The sequence below is a fragment of the Malania oleifera genome, chromosome 8 (assembly GCF_029873635.1).
Source record: "Malania oleifera isolate guangnan ecotype guangnan chromosome 8, ASM2987363v1, whole genome shotgun sequence".
In the NCBI taxonomy this organism is placed as follows: domain Eukaryota; kingdom Viridiplantae; phylum Streptophyta; class Magnoliopsida; order Santalales; family Ximeniaceae; genus Malania; species Malania oleifera.
The window spans coordinates 29,587,243-29,607,922 of NC_080424.1; the positions used below are offsets into that span (position 1 = coordinate 29,587,243).

Genomic DNA, 20,680 nt, shown 5'->3' on the forward strand with positions numbered 1-20,680 from the left:
ATATGCAATTGAGCTGCATGGGCAAGAGAGTGTTAAGGCTTGGTATACATTCTAGGCCAACAATCTAGCAGCTTAAGCTTTTAGGTAAAGTGGGAATCTAATAAAATAAAGGTTTAAGAGGAATGAGAACTGAATATTGTATTTTACTTCTGAGAACTATGGGATCTATTGATAAGATAGCAAGCTGCAAGAGCTACATCACGCCAAAACATTCATTGGACATTCGTCTAAAATAAGAAGGTACAAGTGGCATCCAAAATATTTTTGTTTATTCTTTCAACAACTCCATTTTTTGTGGGGTGTAAGTGCAAGATGAGTGGTGGAGTAAGCCTGAGTTAGCCATATAGGTAGTGAATTGGATGTTGAAATAGCCGTTTGCATTATCAAAGAAGTACATCAAATTGAGTTTTTATTTTTTTAAAAAGGCACAAAATATATTAAACAACTCATAACAATCTTTCATTATGTAAAGCCAATTCATTCTCGAATAATCATCAACAAAAGTAACAAGAAAATACAACTTAGATATAACACGGATAGGACCCCAAACACCCACATGAATTAATGAGAAATGATTAACAACCTGTTTTACTGACTCAAGAAGCAAAGGGTACACAATGATGCTTTACCACCTAACAGGACTTGCACTCTAGATTAGACACATGACTCAAACTAAGAACAAGCTGCTTCAACTTTCAAATGAGGGATCCATGCCAACAAGTTCAAAAGGAGAGCCCTTACTCTCATTCCCCTTGATATTTCTTGGCAGTTTGGAAAGAAAGAAAAAAAAAAGGGCCTTCAATGGGACGGCTAATTCTCTGCAAGCCATTAAACACAACTAGTTTTCCATGATCTCTAGTTGCCATTGTGGGTTACCCAAGAGGGACCTCCCTGTTCTTCTTGATTTCCTGGATGTACTTCAGTGAGTGGTGTTTGTTTTAGTTTTTTGTTCGTTTCTGCTGTATTTGAAGGGCATCTTCTTGACGCCCTGTTTGTCATTAATAAAAATTTCTCTGATGATCAAAAATACTAAAAAAACTTTTCAAATGAGGGATGACCAATCAACAATGATTCTGAAGAGACAGAACATATAGTGGAAGATGCCAACGAATCAAAGTAGTAAAGACCTCCAACTTCATGTTCTCTGTCAACTGTCCTCCTTCTCTTCAAGTCCTAAAAACAACAGAATCAGGAAAAAAAATAATTGCACAATCTAAGGATTCTGTAGGTTTTTAAACAGAAAAAAGTAAAAAGAAAATTTATGAATATAAAAAAAAAAAAAACTGAGGATAGAGATAAATGACTCAAGTTCTACTGTTTTTTATGCCACAAATAGTTGCAGTAGATCCATTAGCAAGGATAACACTAGGAAATGTATCAGACCACTAGATTTTGGAGAAGAGATCATGCCTGTCATATGATCAGTGGGAGCAGAAACTATAACAGAAGGTCTAGAAGTAGAAGTACCAACTCTAAGACAATTTATAAGTTTACCTAACTAAGCAAGAGATCAAACAGGAGAAGCCCACTGAAACCCACTTCTAAAAAGGTAGAATATTCAATTATTCATCTTCTACTATGGACACAATTCTCTTTTCTCCAAGAGTTAAGAGAAAAATCAGTAGTTACAACATTACCTACTCTGGGGATTCATCATACAAATTCCAGCACTGATCATCAATGTGGCTAGTTGTTCCAACACTGATCAACAATGTGGCCTAGTTGTTCGCAAAATGTGCATGGCATACCTCTACCATGGTGTCCTGAGCCACCATTGAACCCTATTACCACTAGGTTGTGTACATGTACCACCCTGTGTGATAAACACAAAGAGCCCTGTGTCAGAATTAGTATAACCTCAAGAATTTGTACCAAAAAAGGCACAAAGTACATGAGAATATACATTACCAAAAGATAGAAATTCTGTACTACAGAGAATTTGTCATCAAACTTATTCAAATTCAGACTAGCCAAAACTTGAAGAACCATCATTTATTCCCTTTATTTCTGCATCTCACGGGAATTGGCAATCATGGGTTGCATAGCATTCAACTCCACATGAATGCACGTTATCTCTGCAAAATACTCAATGACACTCTTATCCCCCATTTGCTAGGATTTATGAACAATAATCATGCACACAAGCAAAATAATCACACAAAATAAGAACACCAGATTTACGTGGTTCGATCTAATCTGACATACGTCCACAGAGCGCACCGAATATACTACAATCTGAGAGAAAAACAAGAGGAGGAGACACACATTCAACTCAACTCTTCTCACACTTTTCTCTCTCTCACCTCCAGCACTCTCACACTCCTCACTCACTCACTTCACTTGCACTCTTTACTCGATACAAATGTTCTTATTTATAGATACATAGGATAGATATAGAAGGAAAGGAGTTATTGCATTCTAATGGATAATGAGCACATGGTTTTTAATGAATTATTTGAGCACGTGATAATTGTGTTTTTTTTATGGAATGAATTTGGCACGCTCATTCTCCTCCGCTGCAGCTCATCCTCTTCAAGGCATTTCCATTTTCTTTGTTTCCATATTTTCTCCGTATCCATTTCAGCTTAACAATCTCCCACTTGGAGACAGAGATACTATCTCAACCAGTATATAGATAATGATGTGCTCAAATCTATTTTCAAGTATGAAACCAACTGAAGTTGAGCACAACTTCAGCTTCTCTATAGTCACCACCTTTGTCAACATATCTATCGGATTCCTGCTACCTTGGATTTTTTCCAGTGTCAACACTCCATCCTCTAATAGAGATCTGATGAAATGATAACGTAATCCAATGTGTTTGGTTCTGGAATGAAATGCAGAGTTCTTTGCCAGATGTATCGCACTCTGACTGTCGCTATGCAAAACATTTCTTTCATGCTTTATTCCAAGCTCTGTTAACAAACCTTGAAGCTAAATCATCTCTTTACTGGCTTCTGTTACTGCTACATACTCAGTTTCTGTAGTGGATAAAACAACAATCTTCTGCATGTGTGAAATCCAACTAACAGCTGTTGTGCCAACAGTGAACACATATCCGGTGGTGCTTATGCAATAATCAATTTCTCCTGCAAAATCAGCATCAACATATCCTCGAATTTTCAAATATCCTTTACCGAAACATAGACACTTATCAATGCCATGAAGATATCCCAAAATCCACTTCACTGCTTCCTAGTAAGTCTTCCCTGGATTTGACATAAACCTGCTGACAGCTCCCACTGCTTGACTAATGTCTAGTCTGGTACCAACCATGACATACATGAGACTTCCAATGGATGAGGCATAAGGTACCTTAGCCATGAAGTCCTTCCCTTCATCCATCTGGGAGCCTGATCCTTGGAGATACGAAAGTGACCAGCTAATGGCGCATTTACTGTCTTGGCACTGCTCATGTTGAATCTCTGTAAAACACGGCTAATATACTCCGACTAAGATAACAACAACGTTCCCTGTTGCTAATCTCTGGAGATCCGCATTCCAAGTATCTACTTGGCTGAACCCAAGTCCTTCCTGTCAAACTCCTCTAACATTTGTTGCTTCAATTTCCTGATTTCTCCTATATCTGGTCCTGCAACTAACATCTCATCGACATATAGCAATAGTATGATATAGCTAGAATGATACCTCTTGAAGAAGCAACAATGGTCGACATTGCACTTCTGAAAATCTTTTCTACGCATAAAGCTATCAAATTTTATGTACCATTGCCTAGAAGCTTGTTTGAGACCATACAAGCTCTTCTTCAATCTGCACACAAGATCTTCTTTACCTTTTACTGAGAATCCTTCTGATTGGTGCATGTAAATCTCCTCATCAAGATCACCATGAAGAAATGTTGTCTTCACATCCAACTGCTCGAGACGTAGACCCTCTAAGGCAACAATGCTCAAGACTGATCTAATGGTTGTTAACTTCACAACCGATGCAAAAATGTCAGTGTAATCAATTCCTTCCTTCTGCTCAAAGCCTTTGACTACCAATCAGGCTTTGTATCTCTTGGATCCGTCATGCTCCTCTTCGATCCTGTATACCCACTTGTTGTGAAGAGTCTTCTTACCTTTGGGCAACTTAGCTAGTTCCCACGTTTTATTGGAGTTGAGGGACTTCATCTCATCCTTCATTGCAAGTTCCCACTTGCTCGAATCTCCCGCCTGACATGCTTCATCATAGCATTCGGGTTCTCCTCCATCTGTAAGAAGTAAATAATTCATATACCTCTTATTTGGTACATGCTACCGAGAAGATCTCCTAAGCTCTGGAGCTATAGTAGGAGACGGTGGTGCGGCAACCTGCTCCACAGATTCCTCTGCTCGAGGAATCTAGGTATTTTGCTGTTATGTCTCCTCTGCCTGAGGATTTTCAGTGTTTCGCTGTTGTGTCCTGACACCTTCTAGGACATCATCCAAGTCTACATAGGTTGTTTCATTTTGAACTAGTTCTGCGGGTTCTGTTGTGTGTCTGTCTTTGTACATCACCTTTTCATTAAAGATCACATCTCTGCTTCTGATCACCTTCTTGTTTTCATCATCCCAAATGCGATACCCATACTCATCTTCACCGTAACCGACGAAGGTGCATTTCCGAGACTTTGGATCAAGCTTGTTTCTAACATGATCATTAACATGCACATATGCTACACAACCAAAAACTTTCAAATGTGAAAGTCTCACCTCTTTTCCGCTTCATACCTCTTCTGGTAGATTGTTGTCCAATGGTACTGATGGACTCCTATTAATCAAGCATGCTACTATATTGACTGCTTCTACCCAGAATTGCTTTGGTAAGCCTGACTGCATACGCATGCTTCTGCCTCTTTCAGTCAATGTTCGGTTCATCCGCTCGGCTACGTCGTTGTGCTAAGGCGTACCTAGCACAGTTCTTTCCATCCTGATACCATACTCATAGCAGAATTTCTTGAAACCAGTGTCATCATACTAACCACCGCTATCGGTTCTCAGTTTCTTGATTTTCAAACCAGTTTCATTTTCAACCATTGCTTTCCAAATTTTAAAAGCATCAAAGACATCAGATTTGTATTTTAGGAAGTAAGCTCATACCTTCCGAGAATGATCGTCAATAAACGTCACGAAGTAATTCCTTCCACCTGGGGATGAGACGATCGTCGGTCCCCATACATCTAAGTGGACTAGTTCAAGTCTCTCCTTCTTTGGGGTACTAGTGAATGTCTAGAAACTAACCATCTTTTGTTTCCCGAGTATACAATCCTCGCACATATCAATCTTTACTGACCATAGATCACTCAACTTTCCGTTTGAGTTCATCACCTTGAGTCCCTTCTCACTAATGTGACCAAGTCATTGATGTTAAATGTTGCTATCGACATTTCCTGTAGCAACTGAAACAGACATACATGCATTAGAAGTCACATAAAGCGTTCCACTTTTCTTACATCGTGCAATCGTCAATGCACTCTTCAAAATCTTCCATTCATCGCCAATGAATGTTGTGATGTATCCCTCATCTGTCAGTTGACCAACTGAGATCAAGTTCTTTCTCAGGTTTGGAATATATCTGACATCCTTCAGCTTCCATACTGACCCGTTCAACTTGATTTTCACAATTCTCTTGTCAATTATGTTGCAAGGTTGATCATTGCCAAGGTATACTTTACCGAAGTCACCTGGTATATACTCCTCTAGGCAATCTTTACTCCAAGTGGCATGAAAAGAGGCTCCAGAGTCTAAGACCCAAGACTCCTTCTTGCTCTCCAAAGAGCATATCAACATATCACCTTCTTCTGAAGCAACATTTGCTTCTGTCTTCGCCTCATATTCCTTTCTTGGACCTTTGCATTGGTTTCTGAAATGACCGAACTTTCCACATTCCCAGCACTCAATGTTCTTTGTGCCCTGGGAACCTTTGGGATTTCTGGATTTGGATCACCTGGACCTAGATCTGCCACGATTGTTTGATCAGCCATGCTCGCTTCCTTTCCATGAATCTCTCCCTCGGCTTTCCACATTCAATGCTGAACTTGAAGTGGAAGCAGTGTTTGACATCCTGATCTCTTCCGTCAAAATCATGCTAACGACTTCATCAAAATTCAACTTTGATTTTCCTGCGGAACTACTGATCGCAGTAACAATACTTTTCCAACTCTCAAGCAATTGACTAAGAATCAGTAAGGCACAGATCTCACTATCAAACTTGATTTCAACTGAGGCGAGTTGGACAGCTCGTTAAAATTATTTAGATGTCTACTAAAACTTTCACCTTCGAACATGTTCATGGTAAATAACTTCTTCATTAAGTGTACCTTATTGGGCCGATGGCAGCTCATACATGTTGGAAAGCACATCCATAAGAGACTTGGTGGTTGTCATGTGCTTGATATTAAAGGCAACAGACTTTGCCAGCGTCATCTTAATAGCTCCGGAAGCTTTTCGATCAAGCAACTCCCACTCGTCCTCCCTCACGGAATCTGGCTTTCCCTTTAATGGTAAGTGCAACTCCTTAACAAACAAGTAGTCTTCGATCTGCATCTTCCAGAAACCGAAGTTGGTGTCGTTCAATAACTCGATCTTTGAGCTATTTTCGTTCGACATCTCGATTCGTCAATCTAGAGATGGAATCAACTCAAATGGACAGCACGATTGGATTCGAAACGGCTGAAAACCTTAGAAATGGTTCAAGTCGTTCAAAGAAAATCCGGTCAAACCTTCTGGTCAAAATCGGTCAACTTTCCATTAAACTTAACGAAATATACTCCCGCTTAACAGAATATTCTGACGCCGTTACTAACGACGTTAATTAATGCTGTTAACAAACTGCTGACGTGACATGTGGGATCCCAGTGATGACGTGGCGCTGACATGGCAAATGGGGCTAAATGATGACGTGGCAGTGGGGCTTAGTGCTGCCGTGCCTGTTGACGTGACAGTGGAGCCTAGTGCTGACGTGGTAGTGGAGCCTGGTGCTGACGTGTCTGCTGATGTGGCAGTGGACCCCAGTGATGATTGTGCTAAATTACACTAGGTAAATTCCCAGAGAAGTGGGGGGTCACAATGGACCACTTAAGTCCCACTTTCCTAGACATAATTTTCCTTAGACACGTAATTAGCACAATATAGCTCCTGGAACCTCCAATCTGCTCCAATTTGGAAATTTTGCTCTGATTTGGCGACTTTGCTCCAACCTGTCTCTGATACCACTTGTTAGGGATCTAGGAACAATAATCACACACACAAGCAAAATAATCACACAAAATAAGAACACCAGATTTACGTGGGTCGGTCTAATCTGACCTACGTCCACGGAGCACACCGAATATACTATAATCTGGTAGAAAAACAAGAGGAGACACACACTCAACTCAATTCTTCTCACACTTTTCTCTCTCTCACCTTCAGCACTCTCACACTCCTCGCTCACTCACTTCACTTGCACTCTTCACACGGTACAAATGTTCTTATTTATAGATACATAGGATAGATATAGAAGGAAAGGAGTTATTGCATTCTAATGGATAATGAGCACATGGTTTTTAATGGATTATTTGAGCATGTGATAATTGTGTTTTTTTTATGGAATGAATTTGGCACGCTCTCCTCCGCTGCAGCTCATCCTCTTCAAAGCGTTTCCATTTTCTTCATTTCCATATTTTCTCCATTTCCATTTCAGCTTAACACCATTTACAATTGAAGATACTCAAAGAAGTGATCATACATATGAATCAATTAATATAGTGCAAGAGTTCTTCCAAGAATCGAAGTGTATGCACATCTTATTAGTTAGATTTTTATGGAATTCCATAACTACAAGATAATTCATCCATCCTCTTGAATCCATATTTCCTTCCTATTGTCATCATTAGGCCCTGGAACAAGATTTTCAAACTTCCTGGACCCGTCAAATAAATCTCGATGGCTTTGGACGACTGCAAATAGTTATTACCAATTTACCAGTTAACTTTTCTATAGTAATTTGTGGAAACAGAGGGAACTAAATTCTTGAGATTCATAGACCATCCCAAAGAAAAACTAAATGCCCACATCAGAAAACCAACCATATAGCACTAAAAACAAGTGTTAACAATTTACATACAAATACCAGGGTCTAACAAACCTGAATGTGAGCAAGAAAAAGAACCATGAATCCCTATCCACGAACATGATAACAGGAAAACCAACCTGTTAGCATGGATTATGGTGTGAATCAAAGCATACCAAAACAAGCTGGCCCCAAAGCCCAATGCACAAACATGTTAGCATGAGAAATAACATGCTTTGATTTTGGAGCTAATCAAAGCATACAAAAACAAATCAAGGCAATGCAAGACCTAACAGAGCCCCACATGCCCCCATGTGGTGTTGGAGTTGACGTTGTAGGTCACAATCAGCACGTGAGGTGGGGGGCTACGATGACTTTTTTCATGGTTGGCATAATCCATAAATTCTGAGCAGGCATGTGGTTGAACCATAGCAGTACTCACATTAGCAACGATACTGGAAATCAGCGAATATTCCAGCTGGTCCAAGATCAAGACTCTCTCATGGGACACAGGAGAATCATGTGGGTAACAAGCCTAGGGTTTTGGTTTGGTAGCCGCTTAGTGGTGGTAACGCTTTAATGAGCATTTGGATCTAGTTATCCAGCAATATTCCCAAGACTATAACCTATACCCACATTTGAGAAACCGTAGGAATCCTACATGTTAGGCATTGTGAATTCTATGAAAATACAAGATGCTCCAAACAGGGGTATTCAAAACCCACCTCTCCCCTAGATAATCTTGGGCACCAAGCTTCATGGTACAAAATTATGCCTACCATCCATTGCTCCCAATGAAATTACCCCTACTTGATTTTTTCCTTTTTTTTTAATCATCACCATCATGGTAGAAATTAATTTTAAAAATTATCATTATCATTATTATTTCTTTACATTTTTATGATTATTACTGCAAAAATACTGTTGAATATCTTTTATTATTAGTTATTAATTATCATAAAAATATCACTCAAATTAATTTTAGTTTCTTTACTATGATTGTTATTACTAAAAAGATATTCTTAAAGATTATTATAATTATTATCATATATGCACATTACAAGAATATATGTAAAATTATAACTATTACTGGTTTGTGGGTATTCTAGCAGCCTAACTGAAAATAACAATAGAACACCCATGTTATGCCAAACACTGTGATCTAATATTCCCAGGAATCATGACAACTATACCAAACAAAAATATCCCTGCAACATAGTAATCCTATTCCGAAGCATAAGATATCCAAAGTGATTTCAGGGCGTTTAGGATAACATGAGCCAAATGCCCCCATAGGGTTTTAGGTCTTCAATGATTGCTCCGATACCATGATGACAAGAACAGAGTTTAGGAAAAAAGAGATTTCTGATAGCTAGAATAGGTCTCCCATCGTATTTATAACATATATCACACATAGAAGGGTGATAGTACACCTTAACACATGGTAACACCGTAGCAAAAAATATCTCGAAAGAATTATTTCTTGGTCTTTATCACGGTAAAAACATGACTATTTGCAGGTCAATATCTGATGTCCAGTTTTGCTAGCTAAAGGATAAAAAAAACACATGTTTTCCCCAAATTCATAACATGAACATGATCACTATTCACTATCAACATACTTGTACATAAATTTAGCAGTAGTTGCATATCATTTGCAGGGACAAAAAATGGTTATCCGTTTTTAAAAAAAAAAGAGGATAAACCTAAAAATAACTGTCTTTTGAAAATACTGTCTTCCTCCTCCTGCCTTTAAACTAAGAACAAACTCCAAGGATACCAGCACATTTAAAATAACCTTCTAAAGGAAAACATTGATGTATGTAGACATCACAAGAATCAAAAAGAAATCACTACAAATCATGTGAAAACTACTGAAATAAAGCCAACCTCATTGTAAATTTCTAGATAAGAAACACGAAGAAGGAACTCATGCCCTGGTGTCTGCAATGTGGAATAAAGATTAGCCACTAAACAAAGAGAATTGTGGAAAATATTTAGAATAAACAGAAAAAATCTATCAATCCACTACCTCTTGTATAATACCAAAAACATCCTTCACTGCCAATGGAATAATTCCTGGTGACTTTTGCTCCCCCTAAAATCAATATTTAACAGAAAAATTATCTAAATAGTCTGAAAAAATTTAAGAGTACTCTGTTATCAAGAAAAATAGAAATTATACAGAGATATGAATGGTTCCTATAAAAATGTATTATCTAGAAGAAAAAAAAAACCTTCTTCTAAACAAATTATTAAAAGCTGCTTATGGAAACAATTAAAAATGTCATTGTTTTCTTGGGAGTCCGCAAGGATATCCTGCTGGCCAAGGACAAAGCCAGTCATAAGTAACAATACTTAAAATTTCACAGTAAACCTGTTAGTCATGTCAAATCCTAGAATGGACTCAAAGCACTAAAGACAAAAAGAAAGATTTTTTATCAGATTTAATGGCAACTAAAGTTCTGAATGCTGCACGTTTTTCACTAAAAGTATGACTTCTCTCCATGGAGAGTACATGACGAAGCTTGTTGCCATCTAGTGCATACAATTTCTTTCTTTTTTTTCGGACAGCAAAAGAAATTCAATAACAGGAATAGAATTTAAAAGGGCGAAGAATAAGGCAGCTCCCAAGAAAATCTGGAACAATCCACAAGAAAAAAAAAAAATCAGACCAACCAATTCTTCCAATCCCTATTTAAATCCCGAAAGTTAGCTTCTCTAAAAATTCCAACCTGATACACCACAAAGAAGTCAAGAATTGAATCTTTTCCCACACCAAATACAAATTCAACTTCTTCCCAAAAAAAATCCATGCAGTACATCCCACTTCCAACCAAAGACCTCATAAAACTGCATACTCGCTGCACTTCCACATAGCTGCCTATCCTACTTTGAAAGCCTGCAAAAGAAGTGATTAACAAGTCTTCCACTGAACAGGGGCAAACCCAACTCTCTTCCATAAAACTGAACAATTTATTCCAAATCCTCCTTGCAAAATCACTATGCAAAAAGAGATTTGAGGCTGTTTCAGAATTCCTATAACAAAGCACACAAACATCTAGAAAGAGAGCCTTCAAAAGTCTCCTAATCTACAGCAAGTTGTTGTTATCAATTTTGTTTATTTGTTAAACACAATCAACCAAGTAAATGTTTTAATTTTTGGGAAACTTTAACCTTCCAAATAACAGAATAAAGAGGAAAGGGATATTTTGAATAGGTCAAAAAGTCAAAGAATAATTTACAAGAAAACACCCACATATGATCAAAGCACCAAGGACGAACATGCCTTCCCAAGGATAGTTTGCAATTATTTAATACGGACAACAAGGAAGACAGCTCCACCATCTCCTTATCATTCAGATGTCTCCTGAAATGAAGATTTCAAGAGACTGGAAAGTCACTCCCATTATCCACAAAAAAATAAAATAAAATAACTCTATTTGGCTTAGAGCACAATCTAAAAAGACGAGGAAAAGAAGTGGAAAAAGAATCATTCCCGAGCCATGGGTCTTTCCAAAAAACAAATCCAGAATCCCCTCCCCACTACAAATTTAGTGTACGGGTGAAAATAGAGTAAATCTAGGAAATAGACCTCCACTGACTCCCCAAAGAACATCTCAAGCTAGCATTGGTATCCCACCCATTCTCATCCATCCCAAACTTACTACTAATAAATCTATGCTATAGGGAATTATCTTCGAAGGGGAAGCACCACAACCATTTAGCTAAAAGAGCAGTGTTTTTATACACCAAGTTACCAAGACCCAACCCCCGTTCCTTTCTAGACTTACAAACCTCCACCCAGCTTACTAAATGCAAAAGAATAAAAGCTTAATCTGGAAAGCTAATTAAATGTTGCATACCAATACCATCAGTCAATGATGCCTCTAAAAAAACCATTATAGCCAATTCAAAAACATCACCTTGCACCATAGATGATCAATAGCAAGCGCAAAACCCCTATAAATTCTAGCATTAAGTTCCTCCAAGTGTACCGAATCACTGCCAACAAAGCATTTCGCCATACCACCTTCCTTGCCTCCCCTCTTCTAAAACCCCTAAAAGAAATATAAAACATACACTAGAAATCTACCACAAACCCACACTTCTGCAAGAATACCAAACAGCTTATTCTAAACCTCCTGAGAAACAAACTTAAAAAACAAATAGATGCATTTCACCACCCTAATTACCAGCGTTTTAAAAGGCATTCTTAAGCGCACCTTGAGGTGTTTTGAGCATAAAACGCCCTAAGGCATAACAGGAAAGGCAAAAAGCCTAAAATGCGTAGGCCTCAAAGGAAAAGGCGTACGCCTCAGGAAGAAAACACACATTTCACGCCTCAGTTGGGAAGGCATATGCATTTCTGGAGGACCTGATTTAAAATATAAATAAAAAATAAAAAAAAGAACAATTGCAGCCTGGAGTGTCAAAACCCCCTCGATGAAGCTTCTTTCCTCCCTCTCTCGACGAAGCTTCTGTAGCTCTCCCATGATTCCTACAACTCCTTCTCCCTCTTCGACGAGTCGTCAAAGCTTCCGTAGCTTTCCTATAGCTCCTTCTCCCTCCCCAATGACTCGGCAAAGCTTCCGTAGCTTTCCTCCAGCTCCTTCTCCCTCTCTGACGATTCCTCCAAGCTTCTCGTCTCTCTCCGATGAGTCATGGATCCCTTCCAAGCTTTGATCTGCCTCTGAACTTTGTTCATCTAGATTTAGAATCTTAGATGATGAGACATTGTGACGCTTTAATTTGGCTTTTTCTCTTCTTTTGGTAATGTTATGGCTCATCGTTATTTTTCAACATGTATTGTTTGTTTTTGTTAGCTAAAATTGGCCTATATGATACTAAAAAATTATGTTTTTATTTTTTTCTCCATTATTCTAAAATTTTTCTCATTTTTTTGCTATATATAAATTGATTTTATTTATTAATTATTTAAAAAAAATACAGTCCCAAAATGCTTAAGCCTCAACGCCTTAAGGCTTACGCCTTCGCCTTTTAAAACATTGATAATTACAAAGCAAACACGCATCAGGAGATGAAGCTTTATTTGGCCTTCTCCTCTAAACGAGATCATTTATATTAAGTCCACATCAAGGCCTTGATTTTGGAGTAAATAAGGACTTCCAAACGGAGGGATGTAACGGAAAGGGAGCAATATTTGGAACACGTGTGAGATGAATAAAAAATGATTTACAAGAAAAGGTCCTAGAAGAATCCAAAACCCAAGATCTACCATCCCTCTCTCCTAAAAAAAAAAAAATCTAGGACAGTCATCTGTAATAACATTGGTCTCCCTGTCATTCAAGTTCAAAAAATAAATTTTCAATAAATTCCCTTAGGTTAAAAAAAAATAACAATGGTAGCATTATAGAGACTAGATGATCAATAAAAACAGCGAAAACCTTGAAGCAAATGAGCTTTTGCAATTCAAAATACTTCTAAAACAAAATCCTCTTGCCAGTAGCAACTTTATGTCTAACTAGTGAGAAGAATATTTGTGAAATCTGAGAAACAAATTTATATGGATTAGCATGGCTACTATTGAAGAATTGGGACGGTAAATTGGAAGATCTAATCACTACAGTTGATCTCTCCCTCTATTTATAATATATGCCAAGCACATAACAAATGACCAAATTACCCTTGCTAACTCACCCACTAACACACGCTTACTAACACAGCAGCAACACTTAACAACTACGGTAACTAGTAACTCAACCCTTCAAGGTAGAGCATAGATATCATATACTCCTAGCTTGTTACAAATGTATTTAACCCGAGCACATCCCAAGGCCTTAGTGAGTCAATCAGCAAGTTGGAATTCAGAGTCTCAAACTTCACATGAACCATTGTAATGAGCTTTTGCACAAGTTTCACCAAAACAATGTTACACTTCAATGTGTTTCATCCGCTAATGGAAGACTGGGCTGGAGGCAATATAAATAGCAACTTGGTTATCACACATCAGCTCCATAGTTCAAAAATGTGGAAAAAGAAGTTCTTCTAACATGTTCTTTAGCTCACATGTAGTGTGAGCCATGGCCTGATACTCTGATTCAGCACTCATTCGGGCCATTACACTTTGTTTCTTACTTTTCTTGGATACCAAGTTACCACCAACAAAAACACAATACCTGGCTGTGGATCACTCAGGCCAATCAACATCTGCATCTCCATCCATCCCTTCAATCATGATATAAGGGACATCACCTAGGAGCACCTTTGAGGTACCCAAGTGCTGCATCCCAATGACTTGTTATTGGAGAATCAAGAAACCAGCTCACCACACTTGTTGCAAAAGATATATCGAGTCAACTGACTCTGAGATGGTTCAAGAAGTTTCTGGATTTTTTAAGGTTCGGCCAACAAATCACAAACATATGGCACTAACTTACTGTTAGGATTTGCAGAGGGAAGATACTTTCTCTCTCTCCCTCTCTCTCTCTCTCTCTGATAGAAGACAAAAGGAACCGAAGTGCTTGAATGTTCCAGCGACGTTAAGATAAATAAATGAAAAGGAAGCCGCTGGTTTCTGTTTCCTCTCTGCCAGAACAAAATACGGCAATGAAAAGGGGTGTTCGGTGATGAGCTGTTACAGATTTGAGGTTTGGTTCTGACAGTCACCAGTTCTAGTCAAGGTTTTTCTGAAGAAAGGCTCTTATCTGGTGGTGAAACTTCCTGTCCGGTGCAATGTTGAAACAGCAGCAGTGCCACCACCAGGAGGCTTTTTTCCTTTTTTCTCTCTCTGGGATCTTCACCAAAATTTCAGAACTGTCCGCATTTTTTTTCCCTTTTGTTCCTGCTGTCTTGTGCTTCATTTCTTGTTTAACAACAGCACCAAGGTTGTCTGCAGATTTAGAGATTTGCTCAAGGGGAAAGGGTCAGGGTTTTGATTTCTGGGTTTGCTAAAGGGGCAAAGGGTCAGCATTTTGGATTGAAGGGGATCTGATTGTGGGGCTGTTGGCTGTGTTCAGCAGGCAGCATCTGAATGACAAGGATAAAAAAGGTGATTGTAGTGTGGATGGTGGAGAATCAAGGTTTTCTCTGACAACAATTGATACAGGACAGATCAGACAGGCGAAACAGAGAAACTGAGAAAAATGAGAGGAAGTAGGAGAAGAAAGAGAGGAGAATCAATAGATCATCGTTTGCATGGTGATTAAGTGTCAAAGTTACATAATTAGGTGTTTAAATTGCATTAATTGGGTATTGCAAAATTAATTAATTGCCTCGTTATGCACATTATTTTGCATTGAGCTTAATAGATACCATTAGGACCATTATCCTATTTTTGCCCGTAAATTTACGAACACTTGTGTTTAATCATTGCAAGGTATTTTCGGGAATTAAAGGAGAAATGAAAAGGAGAATAATAAAGCAGTCAAAAAGCAACATGCAAAAGAAAAGCATGCAGCCGCACACAAGTGGGCCAGCACACAAGCAACATTTGGCTAAAAACACAGCAAACAAATTAAACAGGAGCAGCCGTGCACAAAGGGGAGCATTGGAAGGCTGTGTGGAAGAATTTGCATGGCCGATGCAAATTAAAGCCATGCAAATAAAATAGAATGCAGCAGGGCTGGACTTTAAAGGAGGCCCATGCAAGCCATATTGGATTTTAAAGGAAGCCCATGCAAACTAAAGTGGCTAGGGCAGACGTGAGTTTTAAAGGAAGCTGTGGGAACAGCCGTGGAGATGGGTGCATGGGCCATGCGCAGATTTAAAATGGGTGCGTGCATGTGTGAGGAGAAAAGGTGAAGGCAGCCATGCATTAGGGAAATAGGAGGCAGCAACAGGGAGAAGGCTGGAGGAGCTGGATGATTGGAATTGGAAGAACAATAAAGAAGAGGGCAGGGCTGCTAGGACAGCATGCGTGCGGCCATGGGCTGTGTGAAATAAATTGCATGGCCCATGCAATGATGGGGGCCCATGCACGGATTGAAGAGAGAGCTGTTAGGTTATTATAAAAAGGGATGTAAATAGGGTCTGACGAGGGAGAGCAGCGGGACTTTGCCGTGCAAAATATGCAGGAAAGTGGCTGGGAGAAAAAGCTGCAGCTGTGCGCAGAACAAAAGAAAAAATATACAGCAGCAGTGTGGGGGGTTCGGCCAAAGGCTGGAATTGTTCCTCTCTTCTTCTTCCTCTTCTCTCTTCCCTCTCTTACCTCTCTTACCTCTCTCCTTTTGTTTCTTTATTTTTAATGCCCATTTTAATTTATTGTTTTGAATAATCTATTGTTTGATTGAATTGCTCCTTTATTTTTATTGTCATGCACTTTATTGTTTTGAATGATTCATGGTTGGATTAGCTCGTTCCTTTATTTTTAGTATCCATTTAGTTTATTGTTTTTGAATGAGTTATTGTTGGGTTAATTTGTAGCATTTGTTTTGTGTAATTTGCTGATTTGATTTGTGTTTATGGCTGTTTTACAACTTAAGGACATTAGAACCTAGTCCAATTACAAGGTGCACACAAGGTGTTTGAAAAAATGCCCCTTAGAGCATAAGCATTATACTTTGCCATTTATTGTTGGAAATAGGTAGATTAGATGATGTTGATGATTATGGTTTAGCTCCTTCAATAAAAATAACCATAATTCATTCAACACACGTCCTCAAATTCCTCTAATTTAGGGACGAGTAATATTAGTGTCAAGGGCATCGGAGCATAAATCCTAAACTTGTTATGTAGCTGTGTTCCGCTTCTCACTTGGGTTTATAAACACACTGCATTTTAAATTCCTTTAGTTCATTGAGTACACATTTTATCAATCCCATACAAAAGAAGAACAAACCATCTTTGGGTTATGCCCAAAAACCCCGTTTCACTGTAAATAATATTTTAATTAGCCGTAGTGTTTAATTCTCCTTTATTTTTTATAATAGTTAAATTTGGAACTTAAACATACCGTTCCATGTGGAAATGACTTAGGGACTTCCCTAATACTACTTGGTGACACTCTTATACTTGGGAGTTATTCTCTAAGGTTTTTAGAGTGAGTCACATGGGTATAACAAAAGTAGAATCATTGAATTAATACTCCTTCCTATCAAAAAAAAAATCACTAAAAGCTTCCATGAGATCACTTTTCAAACCATAAAAAAGAGGTCATGGAAAAACCGTCAAGCCACATAGAGCCTTCTCCTCTTCCATCCCAAAAACAACTCTCTTTACTTCCTCCTCCTCAAACGGTCTCTCCAGCCATAAAGCATTATTCTCAAAATTCGAACACCATTCTAACCCTTCTATAATATGCCAATCATTTACCTCCTCCATATAAAGTGACCAATGAAACTAATTTCCTCACCAACAACCACATGATCTTTAGCAACATGAATTATGAACCCCCTTCATCCTCCAACTCCTTAGTAAAGTCCTTCTTTCTCCTATCATTTGCTAACCTATGAAACCTAGTATTATAATTCCCTTCCCTAATGCATTTTAATCTAATTTTCTGTCTCCTATTAAACTCTTCTCTCAGAACAACTACATCGAACTCACTCAAAAGTTAAACCATTCTAGTAGCCAATTCTTCATGAAGAGGGCCCTCTTCCTCTAGCCCATCTAGACTCTCAATTTCCTCCAAGATCTCTTTTCATTTTCACACGAATTGACATACAAGGCGTTCAACTTTTCCTAAACAAAATTCAACTTCTTCATGAAACAAAAACCTTCCCATCCCTCAGCAATACACTCTTCCTATGAATACTTAATCAATTGGACACAAGAAGGATGAGACAACCACATATTTTCAAATTCAAAAGGAGTGGGACCCTACCAAACAGGATTGAAACCAATAATGTCATGACAGTGGTTAGATGCCACCCTCGACAGAGTCTCGAGACATAGATTAGGAGAAGTGTCCCCCACTTTAAGGTAAAAACCCAGCACCAAGCCACATAAACTCTGCATTAAAGAAGGGAATATCTCACAGATTATATTTTTCCAAAAAAAAATCTTATCAAACCCTCACATGCTGGAAATAACTTTGGAGCCCATAAGCTTTTCAGATAAATACCTAATAGCATTGAAATCGCTGCCTAAACACCAGTTCAAAGACATCAGTTGTTGGGCAAAGAACTAGAAAGGGCAAGTTAAATTTTCTGACCAAAGAAATAATAAAAGTAGCAGGCATTTGGCTGCTGCGATATCATTTTTAAGAATTATTCGACTTGAACTCTCAACCAGAAGCCGTTCCCTTGAAGGTTTATAAATGAGGCAGCAAATGTTAGAGATGAAAAGTTTTCTCGCATTAGGTCAAATTAAATACAATTTGCAGAACATTTTGCAAGCAGACTAAGTCTCCGGATTTTACTTTGGATCTTGAGCTAGCAAAATAGACAAAGGAAGCCAAAACTGACATTTAAGACAGTTCTGACATTTCCTCTTCCAAGTATGAAGAATCCCATCCAACATCCACGTTGAGCAATCAGAATCAAATTGTTAGAACAAATCTGAGAATAATGAATTTTCTACGATTCAAATTCAAGTTAATAAATTTCTTAAATCAGCCAAGTACACAACCCAGATTGGATAAATAGTCTGCTAATCTAAGCTTAGTTTGTCAAAAATCAACCCTCCTCACAGGCTTTTGGTTGAGAACAATTATCAGTGCATCCCTATTTGGCCAAATGAATATTTGAATATATTATTATGCATGCATCCAGTGGAACAATAAATATAAAAGTATAGGAGCAACTTACATGCATTGTATGAGTCTTCCCACTACTAGTAACGCCATATGCCATTACTGTACCTGCAAAAAGATCAAGAATGTAACATCCTAATCCTAAGAGACTAAGACAAAATCCTAGATTTGTAAAAGGAGAAGTATTCGAAAGGTGAGCCATAGAATTATTGTTTCAAATAAGAACTTAAATGTCTTTATTTTGGATAAAGCAAAGAAATATAATATCAGTAATTTACTTACATTCCTCTTTCAATTTACATTTAAATCACCCAATCCACAACGAATGCATACACCTCTAACTATATCAAAAAAGAAAAAATGATTACCATTAATTCCTTCCATGGCACCACTTACAACATGCTGAGCAGCAATATCATACACATGACGAGTTGTTGAAGCTGGACCAAACACTCTATCTGCAGCCAGATAAATTTTAGCAGATTACATGGAAAACTAGGAAAATTACCTCAAAGAATTGGGCAAGAATTAGAGACCTCACTTTTAGCAAAGCAAAAATAAGGATGCTCAAATGTGGCCCTAATTACCATAAGGCATGTTAAGTGCATTTTTCAGCTGACCAAATTGTGATTGAATGGAGGTTCTTAGAACAATCAAGACAGGGCAATTAGCCAACTAGCATTGATATAACAAAAATGTGCATCTTAAAGAGTTAAAAGATACCGTTTGGTAGCAATTTGGAACTACATTTTACTTTCGAAAGAAAAAAATTCCCATCATTTTAACAGTTGAAAGCAAAAGGCGCTTAAAAGATGCTAAGTATCAAAATGAAATACGCGGCAGCAAAGGGGTAAGAGCAACAAACCAAAACTATAAGCAGTGGAGGAATTGTTCTCATTCCGAACCGAGTAATCTCCATCAGCATACCAAGCTATCTCGTTCCCTTTGTTAATCTCCCGGGTGCTGGTAAAAACATTAGAAAACTCAAGTCCCAACAGTCACCAACAGCTAAATAACAGACCAATCACCGTCTTCCAAGTTCAACCACAGACAGCAAAAGCATCAAAGCGAACCTGAGGGGGCGAAACCTGACCGTGACCGTCACATTCTCCTTAGCCGTGCTATAATCAGGACGGTCCACGGCCGGTGTCGACGGGCTGGCCGAGGTCGTCGGAGAAACAGAGAGCTTCGAGGGGGCTCTAGAAGTCGACGACGAAGACGGAGTGGCCGGCCGTCCTCCGTTCTTCGACGCCGGCGGCTTCCGTGACCGGAACGGCGAGACGCCGGTCGACGACCTCTGGGACCTTGAACCAGAAGCGGACATACTCTCCGACAGAAACAGCAGAAGGAAAGGCGGAGAGGGTGGAGGTGGAGGTCACAGACTCACATGCCGGCGAACGTGCCGGCTTCGGGCATTGTTCCCTCCCTCCAAAGCAAGCTTTGTATTTTGTTTTGTTTTTTTAGCTCTGCCATCGTCGAGCTGTCTTCATGCGTCGTTGTGTTGTTCCGAAGGGATGTCGCAAGTCACGACACCATTGTGCTGGTGAGTGCTGATTTTTGAAAATTCAAATCACGGACAACTCGAATTTCGGAGCATAATGCCTCCGCGCGCTTGAAATTCGGACAGGGTAACTTGCAAATACTTCGGTTTTGCATTTTTTTTTCTTTTTCCGTATTTATAATTATAAGGGTATATCACTATTTCCTGTTTTCAATTTTTATTTTTTACTGTAAAAAAACAGATTATAAAAATATATTTATTGATATTATCAATTTTTATTATTTATTTTTATTACTGATTTTCAGCTATTTTCTAAAAAATTAAATTTTATAATAATTCTTTTGGATTCAATTATTCATTTTATTCACTTTTATATTAAAATTAAAATTAAATGATCATTTAAATTTAAAAATAATTAAAACAAACATATAAATAAATTTTAAAAAATAATAATAAAGACAATTACAAAATGCTTTGACTATTTTTCAATT

The 20,680-nt window shown here is 38.3% G+C and overlaps 1 protein-coding gene across 3 annotated transcripts in view; it reads right to left on the reverse strand.

Annotated features, from left to right (window-relative positions):
• LOC131162460 (kinesin-like protein KIN-7C, mitochondrial) overlaps window positions 1–20,220 on the reverse strand; it is a 104,280-nt gene extending 84,060 nt beyond the window's left edge. For all 3 annotated transcript variants that reach the window (XR_009138818.1, XR_009138817.1, XM_058118958.1), the window contains exons 1-6: window positions 19,762–20,220; window positions 19,554–19,651; window positions 19,057–19,146; window positions 18,744–18,796; window positions 10,067–10,132; window positions 9,925–9,978 (exon numbers count right to left, since the gene is read on the reverse strand). Coding sequence is in view for 1 of the 3 variants with exons in the window: in XM_058118958.1 (XP_057974941.1) it covers window positions 9,925–9,978; window positions 10,067–10,132; window positions 18,744–18,796; window positions 19,057–19,146; window positions 19,554–19,651; window positions 19,762–20,012 (612 nt within the window). In the remaining 2 variants the exon portion in view is untranslated. The remainder of the gene's footprint in view (window positions 1–9,924; window positions 9,979–10,066; window positions 10,133–18,743; window positions 18,797–19,056; window positions 19,147–19,553; window positions 19,652–19,761) is intronic.
• Window positions 20,221–20,680: the final 460 nt, after the last annotated feature.